This window comes from Motacilla alba, chromosome 3 (genome assembly GCF_015832195.1).
Source record: "Motacilla alba alba isolate MOTALB_02 chromosome 3, Motacilla_alba_V1.0_pri, whole genome shotgun sequence".
NCBI lineage: Eukaryota > Metazoa > Chordata > Aves > Passeriformes > Motacillidae > Motacilla > Motacilla alba.
Window position 1 is genome coordinate 72,213,295 of NC_052018.1, and position 24,182 is coordinate 72,237,476.

Consider the following 24,182-nt stretch of genomic DNA (forward strand, 5'->3'; position numbering starts at 1 on the left):
GTGTTGTTTTGGGTTTTTTTCCCTGATATAAAAAATTTGGTTTCTAAATTCTCGATCAAATCATCCTTGGCTGTCTCTCAGGCAGATTCAAGACGCCCCAAACAACTCCAATGGCACCCAGGAAAGGAGAGTATCAAGGACAACAGACAAAGCAGCACAAAAACCTTGACAGTTCTATTTAAAGTGACTTTATTAAAACATCGTTAATATAAAATGTGACCAAATACAATTTCGTTTTTGTAAGAATGTTTAATAAAAACATATTCAAGAAAGAAGGAGCATCAACTCTTGTCAAAGCACAGGAAAAAACCTACCAGGATAAGTAAAAAGTTCTGCAGCATGTTCTACCAGCTGGTCCCAATGTGTATTAGGGTCGAGTTAGCCGATGGAAGAGACAGGCAGCCCCAGGTTCTTCCCTAAGAAGCTTTAAGGTATTACCAGAGATTTAAAGTAACGCTCCTTGACAGTAGGAGACTTTGTTTTCAGATCTCCCCAAATCAGAATAAGATTAGAATGTGCATCTTCATTTTGGATTTACTACTTTTCAACAGCTGAATATACAGAAGATCAGATTCACTGGTAACTGTAAACCCCAAGATTAACATTTGTTAGCTTTAAAAGGAAGGTGCAAGTCAATATCAATAATACACCAAAAGAATTTGTGTTAAAGTTGTTCTAAGCTGTATTAACTCTGGATGCTTGTAGCAAATGCTACAGAAGAAAAAAACAGTGAAGTCCAGGATGGTAACAACAAATATTTTCTGAACTGCTGAATGCAGAGATAACATCCACGAACTACAGGGATTTGTACATCTCAGGAAGAATGTAAAAAAGCTTTCAGAAGCCTATAAATAAGGGTATGCTATACAATGACTTGTACTCTGTGGTGATCTTACCATTTAGCTAAGGAACCTTTTCAGAAAACACTAGAAAAAGTGGAGATTTTGGCCTTGGTGTTTAGGGTTTTTTGGGGTTTTTTTGGTGAGGTGTGGGGGCAAGAAAAGGGGGGATATGCTTACAGCATTTTCCTTGTCCAACAAGTAAATTTTTTTTAATGCTCTATCAGCACACTCTGCTTGTTCAGAGCAAGCAGCACACCAATTAGAGGCAAGGATTCTTCCAGGACATTGCAAACTCTTCCTGTAACAAGCAGAAAAAATCCTGCCGCATCCAATTCTGCACATTTAACTGCCCCTGGCACTGAACCAAATGTCAAGTGCTAATCCATGAGAAGCCTAGCCCAACTATGGCTTAGGAGATAGTGACCTTCTTACAGCGTTGGCTGGGACCCATTAGAGCCCCGTGTTTTGCCTTCTACCCCAAACAAATGCTATGGGACTATTGCTGAGGTAAAGGGAAAAGTCAAACCTTTGGCATTGGAGCAGACCAGTCACTGGCTGTGCGTAGGGGAATTAAGGCTTCAAGGTGAGGTAAACACAGTGAGAATCAGTGTGTAAATCATGCTGCATTTCAGAGACAACAGATCCAAACGACAGCTACTCTTGCTCTCTACATTTTAAACACCAAAGACCATTCAAAAGCAGAACTGGAGGCAACACTGCCAAGGGCCACCTTGAGATGCCTCTCTGCACCTTAGGGATAAATGTAAGCCAGATGTTGAACACTAAAGAGGATGAACCCACAAGGAGAAAAAAGCACCAAAGTTGATGAGTCCTTGAGACGATAAGCTGCTTAAAAAACAAAAAAGCCTCACACTGCTGTGACCTCCCATAAACATAGTGGTTTACTGACACAAAGGTAATCTACACTCCAGAAATTCTAGGTGCTGTAGTTCCAGCACTAGTATTATGATGAGTTATACTCTAGTAAGGAGGCAGTGAAACTGTTTTCCCTGAAGAATTTCTCCAATTCTTTAGGTGTTGTCCCACTCCCTTCTACCCATCCCCAAGCCTTCAATCCAAACGCCAGAAACACCATTTCCCCAGGTCATTTTTTTAACACTCTTAAGTTATTTTAGCAGATTTGTAGGGTACAAACACAGTGCTTTTTTGGATCCATCATTTTGGCAATGCCTTTGCCTTCTTCAGAAGAAAAAGTGTCTTCAGTAAGTGGTACAAAAGGTACCTTCAAAGGAAACAAAATCTATAAATCAATGCAATTCTGGATGCCTGCCTTTCATACTGTTTTTTGCTAGCTATCTGAAGTATGGTTGGAACCACTGCACATGCCACACTATTTCTTACAAGCCACACTAGCAAGGTTTCCACTGAAAACTGCAATCTGGTCCTCTAGGTTCCATTTCTAGGATACAGAGATTCTCATTTGTGTTTCTTTAACATGTGTACAGTAACTTCTCCCAACCTCTCAATACAGTAGCTACTAAAAATTTTAACAGATATTAAAAAAATATCCAAATGAAACCACACTTCTATCACTGTTTAAAAAACAAAAACGCATACGGTATTACAAAAGTTTATACAAAGGCAACATTTAAGAGTTTGAAAGTTACTTCTAGAAAAAGACACAAATGCTAGTAAATTAACATACAAGGAAAAAGGTGTTCCACTCCTTCCCCAAAAGTGGTTTGATCTGTTTTGAAGTATCTTTTACCAGTTGTCTAGAAAATCAAAGCCAGTCTTCAAGATAACATTGCTTGTACTAGTCTGCAAGGTAAAAAAAAAAAAAAAAAAAAAAAAGGAAATAAGATGTAGTTGTTAATTATGGTATTACAAACTTAATATTTGACTGCCTATCTAAAAACTAAAGTTTAAGATGTTGGCTGACAATATTTCAAGAGCTTCTCAATGCTCAAGGATACCCAAGTACCTACACTATAAAATGCTAGACATAACATGGAAAAATACTCACAATGCCCAAAAAGGCAATTCCAGATAAAAATAAAATTATTCTTGTTGTCTGCAGGCAAAAGGGTTTGGTTTTTTTCTCATGGAAAAAATTAATGAAGATCAATTTTTCAGACTACATTGGGAATTACAGAGAAGGAAACAAACACAGAAGGCAAGCATCATTAATTCAACAGATTGTCTGTTGCAATTAGAGGCAGTTGTTTGCAGAAAACTACACAGATTAAACTTTGATGACAAGTTATTTACTAGGCTATCCAGAACATACTCACTCCTACAGTGTTAGCGATGATATTTAAGGTGATTCTAGTGCTTAGGAAGAGTATTCAAGAGGCACAGCTGAGCCTCTGGATTCTCTTCCTAGAGCATGGCTTCCCAAAGTATCTTCCCAGGGAAGATAATCCAGAAAAGAAGAAAGGAAGCAATTCTTATAATACATGAAGCTGTCTGCTCTTCTGTTCCCATTTTCACATAAGAGGGTTGTCCCTCCACAGAGAGAAAAAACACACTTTTCAAACAATTTCACTTATCTTGAAAACATATCCCAAAGGAATTGAAACTGTTAATTTGTTAAAAAACCTGATAAAGCCTTTAACTCAAATTAAAGGACTACCATGTTCACAAAGTGGAGCTAGGCAGCTCAGGAAGCATTATCCCTCAGCCTCAGTAAATGGTAACTAAACAGAGGGCTTCAAATACTGGAGTGGTTTAAGTATTTTCTCTCCTAAGTGCTGCCACTTACTTATCTTGCAACCAGTTACCTCACCCCGCCTCTTTCTGACTTTACATCATCTCGTTTGGAATTTGAACACACAGTTGGGAAAATAGAAAATAGAAAAAGCTGTGTGAAGTGCTGAAGGTGCACAGTAATGTGTCAGGCGATTGCCAGAGCGATGCCACAGATTTCAAACAGAACTGCACAGCTCTGCTTGAAGTACCACTCCTCTTCTCTACTTCACAGTTTTCAAGCTTTTGATCTCTTTCTTTTTTTCCCCTCCCTGTATCATATCCTGCTGTTTCCTTTCTTTTCTCACAGATCAGCATCTGCTTTTTAAAATAGCTTCAATTGGCTATTGAGCTGCTTAAGGTTATTTTTTGTTGTTGGGTTGTTTGGGTTTTTTCATTAAAAAAACATTGAGAAGGCTAATTCTGGAAACTCATTCTATTTCTATTTTGGACTTTAAGAGAAAACACATTTGAAAGCAGCACAGCTGCCTGGGACAAAGCACTGGGAAGTGGCTGTCAGGCTACTGCTTGGAACAGCTGAGAGCCAGTTCACCATTCACCACTATGCTGTGTGCACCAATGAAGTAAGCTAGACCCTAGTTCACCTACTTTGCAAGTTAAAAAGTTTATTCTTTCCATTAAGTGTTTTGCTTTTTCAAATAAAACCCCCAAACCCCACAACCTCTTTTATGTGACACAGCAACCTGCTAGGTTGCTGTCAATGAGCTACTTGGTTGCTTGTCAGCATTTCTGGTGTTAGATTTAAATTATGCCTTTATCCTATGTGTTAAAAAGCACTTAATTGAAGTTGTTGAATTGTGTTGAACAGACTATTAAATAACAGATTAAATAGATTTCTTCACATTTGAAAGACAAAAAAGCCATCAAGCTGAGCTATGGCTTAGTGATTTTTGGTGTCCCTAATCTTCCAGGTTGGCCTTGCCAGATTTTAATGTGCTGTACAGTTCTTAAATATAAGGACAGTGGGTATAGCAGTACTCACCTGTCCAGGCATTTGGGGGTCTATAAGTATAGTACCATCAGTATCTTCCTTGTTTGTCCTAGAAGATGCCAGATCCTGTGGTGGATCAGGAAGAAAGAAGTCATCTAGAGAACTAGTGGGGAGCTGAGTAGGTCGAGGTTTCTCCCACTCGAGAGACACAGAAGGTGTGCTGGGGGTGACAGACTTCTCTGGTTTAGTTACGCTGGGCTTCTCAGCTTTGGTCATCTCCTTTGGAGCAGACTCTTGTCTGTAAAAAGAGGGAAGGGGCTTCTCTCCTTTCTCCATGGACTTGATCTGGCTGGGGGTCAGGGACTGGAACTCAGACTTGTCTCCTTCAAACTTCGAGCGCTCTGCATTTATCTTCCAGAAGGACGACTCCTCCTCCTTTCTGGATGCTATCAACCCCTCAGAGCCAGGGGTCTTATTGGCCTGAGAAGATTTAGGGACTTGGACACCAGGTGCTGCTTTAACAGGCTGCCTCTGCTCGTTCTGCAGCTGGGCACCACCTTGCTCTTGTATGGAGAGAGATGCAACGCTGAACTCCATCTGACTCTGTTCAGGGACAGAAAAACAGCATTTCAAAGAGCTTCACACAGATACAGCTCTGACTTTCTGACCCTGGTGCATACAGATAACACCTCAGCCCACTGCGAGATAGCTCTCAGACAACAGATACCACAGCAAAGCCAACTTAATTCCTCCATGTCCAAATGTCTATCTTTGTAGTTTCATAAAAATAATGATTTTTAAAAGTCTGAATTGCAAGCAAACATAGAGTCCCAGTCCTGCTGCAGAGGAGACAGAGAAAGCAATTGTATTGGAGTTACTCAGTGCCATCTAAGGCAGCAGTGCACAGCCTGCACAGCACTGAAACATTAGAATAGCAGCACTAAAGAATTACAACAGCTGCAGATGCATTTTGAAAGTCAGAGATGCTTTACATGAAAATTTTAAGCAATAAAAACTTCAGAGTGTAGCTCAAAAGGCAATTTTCCATTATAGTCTTTGAAATAGTTGGCTACAGGTCCATCTGCTTCCAAGATAAAGGATTAGATGCAATGGGTATGCATAAGTAAATAGTTTTATAATTCTAATGCCCCTCAGAAGGAAGAGAAATAACTCCAGCAGGACCATTCTTCACCTATTCCAGAGCCCTGGTTTGTTTTCACTTGCAGTGCTAAGACAGCTATACCCACTTCTGAGAGGTAACACTGGGCCAAGGAAACAAGTGACCACAGTTAATGAATGAAAAAAATCTTACAAGTCACAGAAAAGTGAACAGTACTTCAAAATGTTTGCTTTACTTACCACCACTTCAGTAAAATGATTCTCAACTAGCTAGATACGCTTCAGGCTAATAAAAGTTAAGCCTTATTACCCTCTGAGAAACATGTAAGCATATGTGCCAGGAAAGAACAACCTCATACACTTGTGTTTGTAAAAAGGAACAAATAATGCAAGGGAAAAAATGCCTTTACTGTTAAAGCTGTGTTGTTGTCATTATGGCCCTGATTGGGTTTGAAAAAATTCAAGAGGACTTGTAGTCTTTGCTACAACAGGTTGAAAGACACTTTGGAAGTTCATTACAAATTTGTGATGTTTCTTCACCATTCTACTTCATTTCCCAGCCTTTCCCGAATAAAACTGCAATTGCATCTATGGGCTTCAGTCTAAAACAAGTCCTAGTTGCATATCATTTTCACTGAAGTGTTTGATCCTGAGTCCTACATTATTGTGCATGTGAAGTTCAAAGGGACTCTAGATCTAGCAGGACTCACAAGCCTAGTAGTTAATATTCAGAAAGTTCTCATCAAAGAAGAACTGTTAACCCAGCAACTGATTATTTATAAAACAATTTTTTTTTAAACAGTCAGCAGCTGACTACACATAATTTGATTCAGGGACTTAGATCTGACCTTTCTAAAGAATGAGATGCATCATTTTTCCAAGGCTGTAGGAAAGAGAGCACCAAGCTCCATGTTCTCATGATGAATATACTGTGCTATCAAAAGATGCAGAACATAAACAAGCTGCAAGTAATTATAGCTCAGCTAGAATAAGGTGAGGGCAAGGATACACACAAGTCTTACCAAACAACTCAACACCCCAGCCTGCCTGCAAAAAACTATGAGGAAAAACCTTAGTGCTCTGATTAATATTTTTTAAACAAGTCCTGACATAAAATTAAGAGCAGGATATTTATCCGCAGATAAATTTTGCATAAACAAACCCTGGATGCAATGGTGTTGAGGATTATTTACAGTGACTGCCATTCTCTATATTAAAATATAGGGATTTATTTCCCTAAGCTCATTTGGCAGTACTACAGAATAGTGATTTACCACCCTGAAGTTAAGATGCTTTAAGACTTCAGAACTGATAAAAATCCCAGCTTAAAAAAAACCCACAACACAATATAAAATAGACCTGCAATTCCCCAGTAGCCAAGAGAAAAAACAAGAAGCAGATTCTAAAAATCAAAGACAGGTTAAAAAAAAAAAAAGCTATCTTGGAAGACTTAAGTCATGTAGGAATTAAAACAGTGCTACTTTTTGTCCTGCAGCAGTCTGCTGTCTTCTGAATAGCCTGTCCTGGGGCTCACACTGGGGATGACAGTAGCCAAAGGCCATCACAGCAGCAGTCACTTTCAGTAGAATGATTCCTTCACCCCCCAGCCCAAGGGAAAAGGAAGATCAGTGCCCAGAGTGCAGAGCAGCCATCACAGCCCCCAGGTCCACCAGGGCAGCGTTGGAAATAAAATCCAGAAAAAACATGCATGAAAGGGAAGTATGGGTCTGTTAAAACAAAAATCAGAAAAAAAAGTAAACCAACAAGATGGCTCTGCATTTTAACAGCAGCTAGCCAGACAAGCTAAGCAGGCCTTCTGAGGTCTCAGGCTGTAGAGCTAAAGCCACTGACTGTGGTGATATTTTATGTTCTTTTTATGGGGCAAAATATCAGCTCAGAGCTGTGGTTTGGAAGTGGCCCATGGCTCCTAGCGTAGAGAAGAGCGTGGCACTGCAGCAGCACTTCAGGCAGTGCCTTTCCAACTTCAGTGCCTTTCCAACCTGCTCATGGATGCATGCTCTGGAGAGGATGTCCTCTTTGCCCTTTTGTGCAGACACCATGGGGTGCACCCATTTCAGAAGACAGGACCACCTGACATTTGAGATTGCATATCTGTCTCACGGAACGCTCCGGAGATCAAACAGTTCATAGCCTGACATGGAATGATCCAAAGGAAAATACTTCTTCAGGAGTTTTCATTCTCCCACAAGGAAGGCAAAGAAGACAAGACTACCCCGACAGGTTCTGAAAGCACTGTGTCTCAGCATGATGTAAATACAGCTCTGAGAGGTCACAGGGATAATTCTGCTTCTAGCATTTAATTCCAGAAGCCAAGAACTTCTGTGGACCAGTCACAAGATATTCTGTTTTCCCTGAAATATATAATGCTTCTATTTGACTTCTTAGGTTATTTAACACATCTAAACCCCTAAGAAATGTAGCTGACAAAGGAAAGATTAATAGGCAATATCTTTCCAGTCAAAAAATTGGCAATAAAACACCCTCCCCCGCAAGGAAAAAACAAACCAAACAACAGAGCGGCAGCCTAAGTAGGAAGATAATTTCACAGAGATAGAAAAGGCCCATGTGTGAAACACCCTATGCTGATATCTAAGTAATGAGTAGTACTGTACACCCTAATGAGTCACTAGACACTACAAATGTGATTTTAATTAGAGTGCTGCTCTCAGTTTCTTACATCAGATTGCAAATTGGCAATTGGTTGCGTCAGCAGGAGAAGGAAGGAAACTATATTTAAAAGACAGCAACCTCCCCCTCCCTCCCAAGAAATGTCCTTTTCCTTTAGGTTTGCCAGCCATGAGAGTATCTTGATGCACATCTCTCCTGGCCCCAGCCAAACTCAGGGTAGCAGCTCACCTGTAGAAGTTTGACTTCCCCAGAGTGGGCAGAGTTGCTGTGAGCTGCACCTGCCCGTGCAGCGCTCCGAAGCAGAATTGCACTTGTGGAGCTCTACCAGCTGCCACCCTGGGCAGGCAAACACTGAACAGTGGGATGTGATTTCATGGTCAAAAGTGAATTGTCTTTCAAGCACAGTTTGGGATTCTAGAGAGAGGGTTTCAGTTCCCTGCTGCTTTCATTGATTTTGTATCACTTTACATGAGCTGCAGTTTCTGTACGTATAAATCCTCATCTGAGCAATAAAATAAAAATATTTTCTTTTTCCTACCATCTGTCCAAATGGTATTTCTGGGAATTGTTCAGCACAGAAAGTCTCAAGAGTTTACAGACAGACTAGTACAGTCCCAACTGTAATTTCTAGAAATTATTGGAATTCAAATAAAAGCTATTAACAGCAGCAGTATTTTCAAGATATTGCATGAGCAAGTCTTTCTCAACACATTAAGAGAGAGGGGGTAGAGAGTGCATGTGAAAGCACACATAAAGAAGCATTTTGAGGTAAAGCAAACCTAGAAGTCTGTGTTCTTTTCAGTCTTATTCCTCTGGTCCCAAACCACTGCAAGGGTTTAAATAAAGGATGTCCCATCTTGATCATTTTTCTCTATCATAAAAATAAATAATACTATAAATTGTAGGATTTAGGAGGTTGCATGTCCATCTTTCCTTAAAAAGACCATATGAAGGTATTTAGGAATTTTGTTTACTGTATTAAAGAATTTAGAGCAAACTTCAATCTTAAGGCAGCAATAATCCACTAAATTGTAGGAGTGTATATGCTCATGGGAAACAATGTATGCTGAAAGAGAGGCACCAGAGGCACTGAGAATGTCATGATTTAATAACACTGTATGAAGCTGGGTCTCAGTTCATAAATACATATTAAAAACAAGATGACCACAAAGAACCCAGGAACTTTTAAAGCTTCTTATTCACTCATCAGGAATGTGTAGTATTTTACTAAGCAGTCACGCAAATACAGCCAAAACAAATTGTTTTGCTTGGCAGGCTGAAAAATCCAAATTGTTGAGACAAAGACTACAGAAACACTGTCAAAAGCAACTTGTTTTAAGCACAGCCTGATAAATGCAGAGGTAAGAAAGCCAATTTTAAAATATTTAGAAGATGACTTTGCTTTGCTGAACGGACAAAACCAAAATAAATATAGAGCTCAAAGCAGCTGCAGTTTTTGCTTTGTTTCCTTTGCACACCGTGGGTATTTTCAGGATCTTTTCAGAGTCAGAAAGAAATCCTTAGGTCAGCAGAGGCAAATTGCAAGGGCAAAAAATAGAGCAAAGCACTCAAAACCAATCTAAGTAATTTCAGTCCATACAGAAAGACAATGCCAATGTTATATAGTATGGACCTTTGGAGGAAATTCCATTCTGTACTCTGCTGATATGAACTGAATCCAGCCAGCCACTGTTTCTGGCTACCTTGAGCAAGCTTGTACTGATAGTGCCTGGTTTTATGCTCAAAACCAACAAAGATTGATGCAGGTAACTGAATCCTTACACTTAAAGCTCAGGGATCACTCTCTTTCCAAGGAAGTGCTGCCATTTATGCCAGCTTGGTAAAAATAATCACACCAAATTATAGCTTGTAACAAACAATTATAATATCATGCTGCTAAGGAAGGAAGGAAAAAATTATCTTCTGCCACTGTGTTCCTATTTAGAACAAAACACCAACTAGGGCTTGCACAAAGAAGGATACTGAAGACTGCCTCAATTTTAGATAAAGGAAACAGTTGGTAAAGCATGTTTATTAAAAGTGGAACATAGTTGTTTTCTCCCTAAATCATTGCTGGGATTAGATCACTTCTGTGGCAATATAATTAGGGAATTCAGATAGGGAGGCAGCAACCAGATTATTGAAGGGATTGAAGCCTGTCACTTCTTCATTTTGCTTTTTTTTTGGGGGGGTTGTTTATTTTAAACACATCTCAGAGGCTTCTCTTTTCAACAAATACCTGAGGGCCTGTTGAAAACAGAAGAGAATCGGCAACTATTCTACCTGTACCAAGAAAAAGAAAACTTTAGATATATATGTGTCAATGTAAAGCATTTGGAATAAAACCTATTTTTGTTAATACCACGAATTAGAAGTAAATTGCAATTTATTCCCGTGCTGCTCAGTGCATTCCGTGTGTTAACTGAGGGGGCAAACTGAAATGTTTTCTGCCCATTACTAAATTAATTAAGTCCCCCCCGACCAAATCTAAAATCACAAAACCCATAAAGTTCTGAGTTCAGGAAGAGTTGCAGAGAAATTTTACTTCCAAGTTCAGGCATGATCCTTGTTTTCCATTTATATCTTGAGGTCCGTGCTGAGTTTCACTGAATTTTTACTTCAAACAAACCAAGAAACCTCAAAGGCTAAACTCAGCCAAAAAGTCATCTTTCATCTCACGTAAACCTGAAGCCATAAATAGAATGCCCTGAATTCATAAACCTGGGTAGAGCTCCAGTTAAAAACGTAACCCACATTTCAAGACATGTTATGTCCATGAGGGCTCCACCCATGAACCAAATCACTGCCTCCAATTCAATCTTTGGTTTTAAAATGTCAGCCCTTTTGCAGTGCCAAGAGAACTCACTGCTTCCCAAGTTTTCCTTCTGAGAAGTGTTATCGTTATCTACTAAAAATATTATTTTAAATGCTGTCTAACAGCTAACACGGCAATTTACACTGCAGCTCTACTTTGTTTGCCTTGTCTGAGGATTTAAAAATAAAAAGGTGAGACAAGAAATACTCATCTAAAAATAGTGGAGATATTCATGCAAGTGTTTGTTGTGATACGAACGACTGCAGCCCTATCTCACATTTGTGTTTAAAATGAGAATACAGAAAGTTTACTTGTGACACAAGTGAAGTCACCAAGCCCTTCAACAACATTCTGAACAAAATGACAGCAATTCGGTACACTGTTCTCTGGGTAAGTTTGACTGCCATGGAAGTAGGGAATCCATGGCACTAGCTACAGTGAGAAAAATCTGTCCATACCTTATCAGCTAGAATCCCCACTGGCATCACTGTTACAGCTGAGAGCCTTCGGCCTGGGAGAATCCATGCCCTCCCCTCTTCTCCACACTTCTCACTACCCTCACAGTTTCCCTCATGTTAGTTACAGAAAATACTCATTTTGCTGCTTTATTTTTCTGTCTCTGTGTTAAAAAAAAAAAAAAAAAAAAAAAAAAGCCTACTGATTAACATCTCTACTTTCTTCTGCTCTGCAAAAGCCATGCTCCCTTCCTTGGGTAAGCCAGAGCATATTTGTGCACATTCAGGTAATAACATGCTAAAAACCCAAACCAAGCAAAAAGCTCTGCATTAAAGGGAGATCAGGGAGAAGAGCACTGTGGAAAGAACAACCCATCCTGGGGAAAGCTCATGGAATAGAAAGAGCCTGACAGCCTTGAGTAACAGTGGGAACGGGTCTGGCTCACAGGACATTGAACAATGCATTACAACACACCACCCTTCTTGAACAGCTCATTCAGGTTTCCTCACATGGGACCACTTGAGTAAGGCTACTTTTTCCTCAGCTGGTGCCTCATTAAAAATTGCCTTCCAGTATTACCTCATAAAAGTTAGGGAAGATCAAAGAGTAAGCACAAAGCAAGATTTCCACTTTTGAAAAGGAAGACTCAGCAATGGAAGGATTTGGCTGCAAGATTGATACACTGGGGAAAAACCAAAAGGAAGAATCCACAGGAACCGACCAAACCATACCCTATAAATCCAGACAAAATGGGTTCTCTAGACTTTTGCTAAAGAAAAAAGTCATGCAACTTTTCAGCCCACAGCTGGCAGAGCTTTTATTTCTGGTCAGCAAGGAGGGAGAGGGGAAAGAGAGAAACACAGAAAATCCTCCACTGGTTCCTGAACCATCACAGCTTTTATGGGAGTTTTAAGGGAAGTGAAGACTGGTGTTGGTTTCTCTTAAACTGCAGCACTGCAGGCTGCCAGGACCCAGGAGTCACATCAAGTTATAGGTTAATCAGCTTCTGCAAAGCACAGATGGGGTGCAGCTACAGGCAGTGACCTTGAGCAGGGAGGGCTAAGTCTCAGGTCAACTGGATTAATTTAGTATTCACTGGCATTTCCAAATAATTACTCTGCATTAGGCTAAGATTATATTCATAAGGTCGTACATGATTATCTACATAGTTCAAGGGCAAAAAAAAAAAAAAAAAGAAAAGAAATAGGGAACAGGGCAGTAGCAGCTTTCTCTGGCAGATAAGGGCAGAAAACACAAAGTCTGAAATGTGTGATTAAATTAACATGCCTGCCATACCCAGTTGAGAAAGACAATGAGCTGTGGTTTTGCTCCCAGAATTTTTCCAACAAGAAGAACTAAACTTGATTTCCCACCACACATCTGGCACAACTGTGTTTCCTCATACTGCAGGCTCAGAAAGATGTAGAACTCTGGCTCTGTGTTAGCCATATGAGAATCCCATCATAAATAATGATTTAACAAAATACCAGAGATAAAGTGAGGTGTAAAAGAAACTCCAAACCAACTCGCCACAGAAAAAGATGTTATTCTTTAAAGGAGCCTTTTGGAGAGGAAATAACATAGTGCTTCTAGCATGGCCCTAGGTTAACCAGTTTCACTACAGTTGTCCTAAGACAATATTCTAGTTCATTATAAAAAGATGAAGTACTAGACAGGCTTTCAAAAAGAATACAGTGAAGTTATGAGATACCTGCACATTTCTCACACCATCTTCTAGCTACTTTACTCCTGACCTAAAAGTGAAATGCAGCTATGTTTATACAGTATCAGAAACAAGGGTCTTACTAAACGTGGAAAGTTGATTAAAAAGTTTGCAACAAAAAATAAAATCATAATGAATTGGTTTTACATCTGCACTCAAAGCCAGAACATTAGTTCCTGAAGTACATTTTGAGTTTCTCCTGATGTAAATCAAAGCATACCAGTCCTCTTTGATTTGCAGCACGGTCACTTTATACCGCTTGCATAGAATAAAGGTGACATTAATCTATCAAGTAACAAAATGAAGACAATAAATGCAGTAGGAACAGTATAAAATAAAAAATTTTTAAAAAGCTGTTTAATTACCTTCGTTTCCCAGGAGAACGGAGCTGAGTGTTCATCTTGCCAAGTTATGTCCTGAAATAAAATTGAAGAATGACTAAAAATCAGAAGAGTAGCTTCATCTTCTCAGAAGCATCACGCAGATGACATTATGGTACACTGCTAGAACTATAACAACCACAGCTACAGAACTGACTAAAAAGTCAAAGCACTACTTAAAGATGGCACTGATTACATTTTAAGACTGACTGAAAGCAGGTCCTCTAAGGGGAAGGTTATCAATACAGTACCAATTTAATCTACAAAATATATGAAGGTCTAGCCTGGTCTAAATCTCCTGAAATGGTTTCTCCACAAACAGCTTTAAAATGTATTATATTTCCAGTCTTCTACTAGGCGTTTCTTTGGTAGCCACTAGCAACACACAGGGACAGAAACAACAAAAGGAGAAGGGGCCTTTGGTCCCTTTGGCAGACCAAAGAGCACGTGCACAACCAGGCAGTCGTGGGGCAGTGAAACAGCTGCATGGCCATCGGGCCAAGGCACAGCTAGATCCAGCCCCAACAGGACACATCATCACACCATGGCAGTGATGGCACTCTGGAATAAATATTCAGTGGTGTTGAAGGAGCCACACAGCACCTACAGCATAAAATCTGAAATCCATTATTTGAAGATGATGCATTTCTGAAAACGATCCCAAACTGAGAAATTTAAACAATCTCTTCATACATGGCATGCCCTCCAGAAATGCATGTGGCCCACACTGAAAAAAGGGTGGAAAATAATTTGAAAAATGGTTGTTGCTCCTATTTGTTGAAGAATTACAACAACATGACTGCATTTCTATTCCTAGTCATGGCTGGGACTCACGGGTACATTGCATGGTCCCACAGGTAGAGGTGCTGAGCTGCACCTCCACACTGAGCAGGTCACTGCCTGGGGACACTGCAGCACACCAGGGAAGGAACAGGAGAGAGAACCGTATGGAAAGGGAAAGGCCAGGAGTAACCATGCAGGATTTTCACACTCCTGCTGTTCAGAGAATAACAGAACCTAACCATGTTTTAACACAACACAGGAACCCCACATTTCACTGAGGCTGGTTTTTTCTTTTTATTCCTGGTCTCTGCCTTTCTAGGAATATATTTCTCAGACATCTGATAACCTTCTCCTAATCTGCCCTCTCTTATTCCACCGTAGGCAGATTTTTTTGGCCTGGAGCTATGAGATCATGATTAGAAGTATCTAAAACCATCTCCTAAACATAAAAACATGGCATACTCCAAGTATTACTCATCTGTGAAATACAGAGTTTCTAGCAGCAAGGTATTTGTGGTATATATGAGGTTGATCCCACGCTCTTAGAAAGCACTGGCTTGGTAGAGCTCATCTAAGAGAAAAGGCCTGGGCTCTTCTCAATCACATATTGTGGCCAAAAGGAAATTTGGTATAGGACTTTTTTGCCAAGAACACAAATGTAATTCAGGTTCTCTCAATCCAGGAAACGGATTCTCAGATGTTTTAACATTTAAAGGAAAAAAGGAGCAAAAGTCTGCTTTAGTATGTATCAGCCTTTGCACTGTGGTGTGCTGCTGTCTGCATGGGAATGCCACACCACTCAACCTGTGATACCTCACAGCAGGTGTGTCTAATTATTTCAAACTCCTTCTAGGACAATGTCCTTTGCCTCTGAAATGGAGTTGTTCATTTCTGAACAACCGGAGTTCATAATTTCTGAAGCATGCATGAGAGAGGAATCACGGCCCCGAAGGGAAGAGAGATGGGAGAACCTAACCACTGGACTGAGTCACACACAAGCAGGACTACAACACTTCTGTCTTCATGGGGTCTGGACAAATCAGGGCTTGACTTCAACCACAGCAGTAAAGGACAGAACTGAAGTCCAGAGAACAGTGTAACATTCCTACGTGCAGTCACAGCACCTTAAAGCTCCAGATCTGTAGGCATAGGTGCCAGTGGGTTTTATCTAAAGAGTTTAAAGGAAGTGCTGTCTTCTTGCCATTTACAAGACAGGACAAGCAAACCAGCCAGGGACCAGTTTTAAACTTGGCAATAAGCCAAGTTCATCCTTGTCCTGGATCCAAGACATCCAGTTCTTTATTTTGCTGTATTGGAGGCAAGAGAAGACAGCACCGGCAGGGACAGCTCCTCACCCAACGCTGCCTGCACACCCTCCACTCAGCCATGACCCCGCTGCTGTGAGCGAGCCCTGAGGACAGAAGGCTGACCACAGAGGGATGAAAAAGCAGCATGGGCAAGGCAGAGTGATGGTATGAGGCTGTCATGCAGCAGGATATATCCTTCCCCGCAGGACAGAGCAAGTCAGCCTCCCACTTCATAGAAGCTGATGTCTCCTCAAGCATCACTGTCCTCGTTGGCACCGCAACTTGTAACCTCAACCTCCAGCATGGGCAAGCAAAAAGTTCCTGGAATGAATTAATTTTAAAGTTCTGGTCAGGGATAGAATCTAAGAGTTTCACAGATTATATAAGATGGAAGTAGTAGACCCTTGTTAGGCAGCAGGTCTCTAAAAGAAAAGGATTTTTTTTTTTTTACTTAAATGATGGCTCATTGTTACTTGGGCTGCTCATCCCTCCTCAGAGCCAGTAACTCTGAGGAGCTCTGTCCACATCCAAAAGATGTTCCATGGGATATAGCAAAGAATAAAATAGGAAAAGACATGGCTGGAGGATACAAACCTTCAAGCAATTGGTGTCTGTGGTTATTTGAAGTGTACTTGGGGCTAGGATGAAGGAGACAATTGACAAGCTCCCATGGTCAGGGAAGGGAAGGAAGTTTGTGGCTCCACCTCATGTCTCTTCACACAGAGAACATGCAGAGGACCAAGTGAAAAGACAGGATACTGTTCAACTGTGCTGCGCTATCTAAACTGCCTGATTCATGTTTGTCACCAAGAAAATATGAGAAGGAACTTAGGTTTTTTTTTTTTAGAATAAACAAGTTCTTACATGCTTGAAGAAACTGGGAGCAAAAGAATCAACTATTTCAATAATAACAAAAGTGAATTATGACTGGAAATTCTAGGGAAAGAGGATTCAAGGCGATTTATCATCAACATAGATTAGAAAAAATCCATATCTGATCAGCTTTTGTTTTCAGCACACAACAATGCCTTCTTCCAGCAAGAAGGCAAATAAATAAACTTTTGTTCACCAGGGTTAAAAAAAGAACCTATTTGTAAGAAATGGGGCCTCATGCAACATATTTCAAAGCTGAAAAGGATGAGTGAGAAAGAGGCAAAAATCTGGTCGTACACTTGACTTCAACAACCAGCTGCAAAATACATAAAAAAGAATCACAAATTCCATTTGCTATATGTAGGCAGCTTGCTGCAAAACAACATCTGAATTTCAAAATGGAAGGCACTCGTAGAAGTGTGCCTGTGTATCTGACATGAGCATTGTTCAGCACAGCTGACAGTAGCTGGGCAAGACACAAACCCACCAATAAATGCTTCTCAGAAGTGTTATTAGAACAGGACCTGCTGGTTATTGAGGTTTTACTGCACTCAAAAGCTGCCTTTCATTTTTGGGTGTTTAAAAAGCACAAATCTCTAAAAGGCCAAACTCGGAAGTTTTTGTTATATTGATTATTTGCTGCTTTAAAGCAATTTTAAGCAGGGAGGTAAAAGGGTTGATCCTTTGTTTGGTGCCAAAGTTCTTAAGGCTAAGCAAAACAAATAGCATCTCTGCCTGAAGGCAGGTAAGTCAAGCTTCCCTCTTAAAACACAACGAATGAAGCTAACCAAACCCTCTTACCTGTCCTTCCTCCACATAAAATGTTTACCACTTCCTAAAGCATATGGCATTTTTTCCAATGCAAAGTTAATTCTTTCCCATCCAACTCTTCTACTGCTCAAATACTTAATATCCATTTAAAAAAAAGAACTAAAAAACAAAGGAAAAATCAGACCTTGATTCCATGTCTTTGTTATGTGCTTATAGATAAAGAGGGATGGATTAAGAGAACAGTGAGTACTTGCTGTAAACTGAATATCTAAACTTTCACTGAACCAGAGAGAACCCAGTGGCATCAACTGACACCAAAACAGCTGCATTATCAAAGGGTGGCCACTACAGCGTGCAAAGGGTGGTAGCCTCTCACATACTGCTGGCTTTCCACCTATTCCCCTCATGGTTTACAGCATATTTCAAAAAATAATCCATCTATATTACATTCATGCTCAATCTCAGTTTGTATTTCCAGATTTCTCCCTGCTCAGTTAATTTCCATTTCTACTGCTATGAAGAAATTATAATGGAGAAATTCCAGCAACTGGAGGCTTGTTGGAAAGAGGAAGCTCTGTTGCAGCATCCAAAAGTCCTTGGTCAGGAGGTCTGGGCTGTCTAGACACAGAAGATTACAGTGAGGCAACAAATAGCCTCCTGTGCTGGGCTCATGTGCGATGATAGCAAGTCAATCTTCAGCAAAGAGGCCAAAACTCATTTCACTGGGGTGTGAAATGACCCTGTTAGCCTAATTCTCTTTGGAAACTGTGTTCACAGTGCCTGCAGGGCTTCTGCTACCAACTCCGTGACTGGTGATGCCGCAATGAGGATAAGATGGAAGAGAAGGAGCAGTGACTCCAGGCAGTTGCTAAGAGTAGCATGGTGCTGCAGTGCTCTAGCATTATAAAATGACTGGATCATGGCTACAGGATGCCATGGTCCTGTTACTGCACGTCTATTTTCTGTAACACCCTTCCCACACAGCCAACATAATCAAAGGTGTTTTGAAAACATTAAGATATGTTTATAGTTTGAGAACTTACAGTCCTGGGCTACAAGTTGAGGAGATAAATTTGGTGTTAGAAGAAATATACAGGAAATGGTGGGGGTGAGAAAGAGGGGAACTGTCCAGAAATACAAGACCAGTACATATCTCCTCTGGACCACCTTATCATAATGGTAATATGCATGAAAATGGGACTGAAACAGTGAGAGGCTTGGACCAGCAAATCAGTATCTTCAGTATTCATCCTTGGTTTGCTTTCTACCACGTCTTCCAAAGAACATGAGGTCAGAGAGATCAAATTTCCATGCTTAAGCAAGCCCAGGTAGATCACTACAGATTTCAACATCAGTTAACAGGGAAGATGAGCTGCGGCTGGAAACATGAAACTTTTGGACCAGGTATATCAGCAAGAACATCATCAGGCCAAAACACTCTCACTGAAAGCGCTGCAGCATCCACAAGTGATTCTGAGGCACGCGGGCTACTCCCCGTTTCCTTGCCTTAGGATACCATACACCAATAGCCAGGGAGAGCAGCCAGGACCGATCCAATCGTCCCGAGCGAGGGCTGGGTGCCCAGGGTGCGTGCAGCAGCAGAGTCTCACACAGGCTCAGGGGCTCCTCAGCCATCTGAGCAGGACACAGAGACAACAGAGCTCTGCAGGCCAGGCGTTCGCGAGCCTGCGAAGTTGAACGGAACCGGAGAGGGACCGGCGCGGCGCTGGCTCTGCTACGGCAAGACAGGGAGGAACAATTTGTCAGCCAGGGCAAATGTCCAGCAATCAGGTCGAATGCCAGCAAGGGAGCCAGAGGAGAGGAAGCTATCAGATGAAGAGCCAGGAAAGGCTCCAAGGCTCAGTAGTACAGTTGGAAGAACTAAAATGGAAATGGTGAATGCCAAAACGAGTGGAATCTCTTTTCTTCAGAGAAACAATTTATATTAACTTCTGCTTAGAAGTCAAAGAGGAAGTCGGTTGAGGCAGATGCTTCCAAAATTAAACACTTTGTATCAAGTATTTGGACGAACCATGCCTTCTTTGGTTAATGGCTACAGAAACATTAACATTATGCATATTGTAACTGTATTTGGGGAGAAGAGGGGAAAGAAAACCATTTGCCCAGTTTCAGATGGACTCTCTAGATGTTTAGGAAATTATTATTTCCATACAGTGCAGCACAACAGCCTACTAACATGCTTGCTTTCCTTCCAGGTCCACATAATTCAAAGCAGAAAGCACAGCAGAGCTCTCCAAGGCTGGAAAAACTGAACATATTTATTTTCCACACTCTTTAAATTCTTTCACAACTAACTTCAGATTTAAGTTTCTTTTCAAAGGTTGTTTGCACAACCAAATTTGTTGTCTTCTGTCCTTCTTCTACACCTCTTTTTAGCCATTACTATCAAATATTTGTCTAGAATTTTGAATATCATGAACTAGACAAACCTGAACTACATCCCGTGCTCTCTAGCTTTAGATATGATGTGTGTGCAGCACAACATCACACTTTCCTGACAGGGGAAACACAGGCAGCAGTCTCCTGGCACAAAGCTGGTTGGGAACCATGATGCCCAGTATCCGTGTGCCCCACATGCCTCTTAGAAATCCCGTAGCAGAGGATATTGGAGAGGAGCCTAAAAGTAGCCCTGCTCTCTTTAAACTGGATTGATGATGACAAATGAAGAAGCAGATTTATTTTTTTCTGGTAGAAGCCACATAATTAACATTAGGTCACTTAAAGTTATTATATGGACATAGTGAAAGAAACCGGCTTTGTAACCCTGCGAGAATAAAAGAATATAATAGAAATGGAAAAGAATAGAAAACAAAGGGAATCAATACACTGAATAAGAGACACAGTATCTGAAGAGTACTGTCAGGTCTCTTCAAGCACTGTTAGACCTTCCTCTTCAAGGGCTCACACTCGGTAACACGACCCACTGCTCCAGACCGGGTAATCTTTTACTGTGGATTTCCAGAAGGGCTGCCACGCTTCACCACTGGATAGATGGCTCTCAGAAGGTTCAAAATCCATACTTTTTGCCATCTATCTTTCCACACCCTTGTTTTTCCTGGCATGTGACATGGAACAGGCTGCATTTTTTTAAGGTGTCAAACATGCCAAGAGCTGGAATGTTTTCAGCGTTGTATTTTTAACCGTGTCTAAAACTAGAAACGAAAAGGAAGAGATTTAATTCTGTGTAAACATTCCCTACAGCCCATTTTCAGCAAGGGACTATGTCCAGCGCCATACGCCGCCGTCGGGGGAACCGAGACCGTCCTCTTCTCAAAGTCTCCCTGCAAAATCCACTATCGCTGCCGGCGCCTTCCCCGCCTTTACGGTGCGACCCAGCGCCTCTCGCACGGCGAACATCCCGCCCTCCCGCACAGCCAGGCAGCGGGGAAAGCAATCAAGCTCATCACCGGGGCAACTCGCCCGGCTGCCGACGGCGCAGAACGCCCGCGACCCCGGGCAGCCCAGCGCCGGCGACACCGCAGCCCGGGGAGGTGGCGGCCGTCGCGCCCCGCCCGTGCCGGGGCCGGGCAGCGCCGCTCCCGCCCGGACCCCGCCGGCGCCCCTTCCCCTTCCCCCGGTACCTCGTCTCCGAAGCGCACCACCTTCTGCCCGGTGTTGAGGCGCAGGTTGGGGTAGGAGGCGGGCGGCGCGGGCGGGCGGGTGGTGCCGCGGTGCGCGGCGTAGCGGGCCTGGACGTGCGGCTCCACCAGGCACTTGTCGATGATCTCGTCCTGCTGCCGGGGCGGCAGCCGCTCCCACTCGGGCCCGTAGCGCTCGCGGATCCGCTCCTTCTCCGCCATGATCTTGCGCGCCATGGGGCTCAGCGAGGAGAAGTAGCTGAACCGCTTGCGCTCCCGCTCGTCCAGCGGCCGGTTCCCGTTCATCACCGCCGTGCGGGAAGCGGCGATCGCCGCCGCCATGGAGGCCATGGCCACCCCGCCGCCGCCGGCCCCGCACTCGCACGGCGGGATTGGGGATGGGACCGGGAAGAGAACCGCCTCCTCCGCTCCCCTCCCGCAGACGCCGCCTCCCTCGCTCCCTATAAAGCCGGGCGGCCGCCGCCCCGCGCTGCCCGCCCCCTGCACGCCCAGCCTCGGCAGCCCCTGCCCGCCTCCCCCGCGCCGCCGCCCGCCCCTCCGCCGCGGGGAGCCGGCCTTTCCCCCGCCGCCTCGGGCCGGCGACACGGAGGGAAGCGGGGACAGCGCCTCCCGGGCTTGCTACGGTCTCGGTACCGTCGATAGCGTGGCGCTGAGCGCGCCCCGCGGCCCTCAAGTGCTCCTGCCCGTAGCGCTCGTCTCCCACAGCCCTTCCCCTTCTTTGTCGAGGCGGTAAACTGTATATTCCCACGCTGCCGGGGCCAGGAGCACCAGGAAGGGACTTGGCTCAGCTGGCAGAGGAGCACCGTGCCCAAGAACCTGCCTTTCCTCACTCCTAAATAAGTCGTACGTGGTTCTTAACACGATAGAAGGTCCAGCAGCCGCTGTCAGGAGAGAGAGGATGCCTGGCGTAGGCGCTTTTGTCCAACTCCACGAGCTAGGGTGCAAGATGGTCCGAAGCCTCTGTATTAATTTGATAGTACAGCTGCAGCCTAAGTGTAACAAGTCTGTGCAGTAGGCATTAGTTACATTGGTAGATTTCTAAAGGCTGAAATAATTAGGGTTTCTGGTCTATTCCTTTGCTGTACAAATGCTCGTTTCCGGTAACAAGTCCTTATTTTGGCAAAAGATTCACCGAGGTCCCACACACAAATTCCCAAAAGATGACCAGTCTCCTGGGGTGGGGTGGGGGAAGCATAGCTCCTTTCCACAAAGCAAACACACAACAACAACAACAAAAAAAAAAAAAAAATCAAGCTTACCTAAGATAGGCAAATATGTCAGAAGATTTATGTGAGACTAAATGTATTTTGACTTTGGCCTAGGTAGTTATAGGGCAATTTTTATTATCTTCAAAATATATTACAAAGTAGCACAAATACTGAGGTTCAGATTAATGGTTTTTCATTGCTTAGCCTATTTTTTTCCCTCACTCTGCTTTCTTTAGTATCTTTCTTAATAGATAAATGACTGGAGCTGCAATACATTAATGTTTCCCATTTAAGAGTTCAAATGGTATTGCTAGACCAGCTGTTTAAGATGACACAGAAGAGGATGGAAAATGATAATTAGATTTCTCCACATACTTGGTTCTTTGGAGGTAATTACAGTTCCCCAAGTCATCACATACCAGCCCAGTTATATAATCCTGTTTTGTTTGTTAAACTTGTTTGAGAGCACTTGACTAGAGCTCGCTTTCTTTCTTAGTCATCTGCATCACGCCCAGAGAAAGAAGCCTTTGAAACAAGTTTGCAAGCACACACACACACACACACACACACTCATAAGAGGTGTAACACACATTACCCCAACCCTCCTGTGATCTCCCATTAATCTCTTTTGTCTGCTACACCAGGGGGTGGGGACAAAGTCAATCACAGGAGTAAGAAATGAGGACAAGGAAACCCAGACAATTGCACACGATTTGTTTGTCCAGGCAGTTTTTTCCTTTACCACCACCCCTTCTCCACTCCCTCTGGTCTAAACCTCAAAACAAAACCCCTCCTTTTTATAGTTCCCAAGAGTGTCTGGTCAAATGCCCATATAACTCCTCTTTCTCAATGAATAATACAAGGCATAACAAAACTTAGAAGAGGCTTAGAAGATCACATTAGAACACAATCAAGGTATAAAGTTAGGCATATTTTCCAGGCTGCTGTTTTTCCAGGAAAATAACAATTCCTTTCCTCCTTAATCAAATGTAGTAGAGGTTTCTTGAACTTCTAGACTTTTAAACAGAAGAAACAAACAGTGCTTATTTCTAGTGGGATAGAAGAAGGTACTTAAGAACAGAATGTTGGAAATACCTGTGTCACAAATTAACAGCATCCCAATTCTTTTAATGAAAACTTACAAGCCTCCTTTATCCTTACTTGCAAAAAAATACCCACTTTTGCCCTTTACAGAAATTCTGATCAAGGAAGTTTAGAATTCATATTCATTAGTACTAAACATACAGGTGGTCAAATTCGCCTTTATTATGGTTTGGTTAAGGAAACCTGCCTTTCCGAATGCTGCCAAGTCTGTCCAACAAAAAAAACCTCAAGGAACACTAGCTAGCGCTCCCAATATACTTCAATCCTGTCAATCTGTTAATAACTTCTGCCAGCCATCCCCATCGATGGGTACTTGGAAAGGGAGATTGTGTTTCTGACATTTACTCACCAAGAGCCTAACTCCAAATAAGTAATTGGTTTGGTTTTGTTTCCTAATGACGTTTCCCTGAACCCCATTCTTTTAAGCTGACATCTGTTCCTTCACTGCGCTGCACTACATGAAATGCCTGTGTATTCTCCAGTTACTCACACATGGTAGAGCTCCAAGTTTTCTGTGCAGAGGCTTTGAAAAAAAACCAATGAGAAGTAGTACAGCATTATTTTCCAACGAAGAGTATTTTCCTTCTTTTTTTATTAAATAAACTTTCACCTGTAGTATGTTCAGTTTTGTAACTGATCAAGTTTCTTAGTGCTCTTCAGTTTAGCCCTTGAATAACTATTTCTGTTAGAGTATGTCTTAATATGAAAACGCAGTTGTTCTTCTTTTTTTCTCTTTAATATTATTGGTCACAGGAAGATTTCTTTCACTGGTGATAAATAGTCAAGTAAGTTTGTTTTATTAAAAAAAAAAACAAAATAAAATCAAACCATCTTGACCATAATTTGCCATTCAAAATAATTTACAAAGCAG

General features: G+C 42.1%; 1 protein-coding gene across 1 annotated transcript; it reads right to left on the minus strand.

Annotated features, from left to right (window-relative positions):
- Positions 1 to 172: 172 nt before the first annotated feature.
- C3H1orf198 (chromosome 3 C1orf198 homolog) lies at positions 173 to 21,425 on the minus strand. Its single transcript, XM_038130662.1, has 4 exons — positions 20,982 to 21,425; positions 13,631 to 13,681; positions 4,555 to 5,106; positions 173 to 2,624 (listed from the first exon to the last, which is right to left on the minus strand). Exons 1-4 carry the CDS (start codon positions 21,327 to 21,329, stop codon positions 2,568 to 2,570), a joined length of 1,008 nt encoding a protein of 335 aa, XP_037986590.1. The 5' UTR covers positions 21,330 to 21,425; the 3' UTR covers positions 173 to 2,567.
- Positions 21,426 to 24,182: the final 2,757 nt, after the last annotated feature.

Coding starts and splice junctions, on each gene's coding strand:
- C3H1orf198 (XM_038130662.1), bottom strand. CDS start 21,329: ATGGCCTCCATGGCGGCGGCGATCGCCGCTTCCCGCACGGCGGTGATG. Junction 13,682..20,981: donor TGGTGCGCTTCGGAGACGAG/GTACCGGGGGAA, acceptor ATTTTATTTCAG/GACATAACTTGGCAAGATGA. Junction 2,625..4,554: donor ACCCCCAAATGCCTGGACAG/GTGAGTACTGCT, acceptor TTTACCTTGCAG/ACTAGTACAAGCAATGTTAT.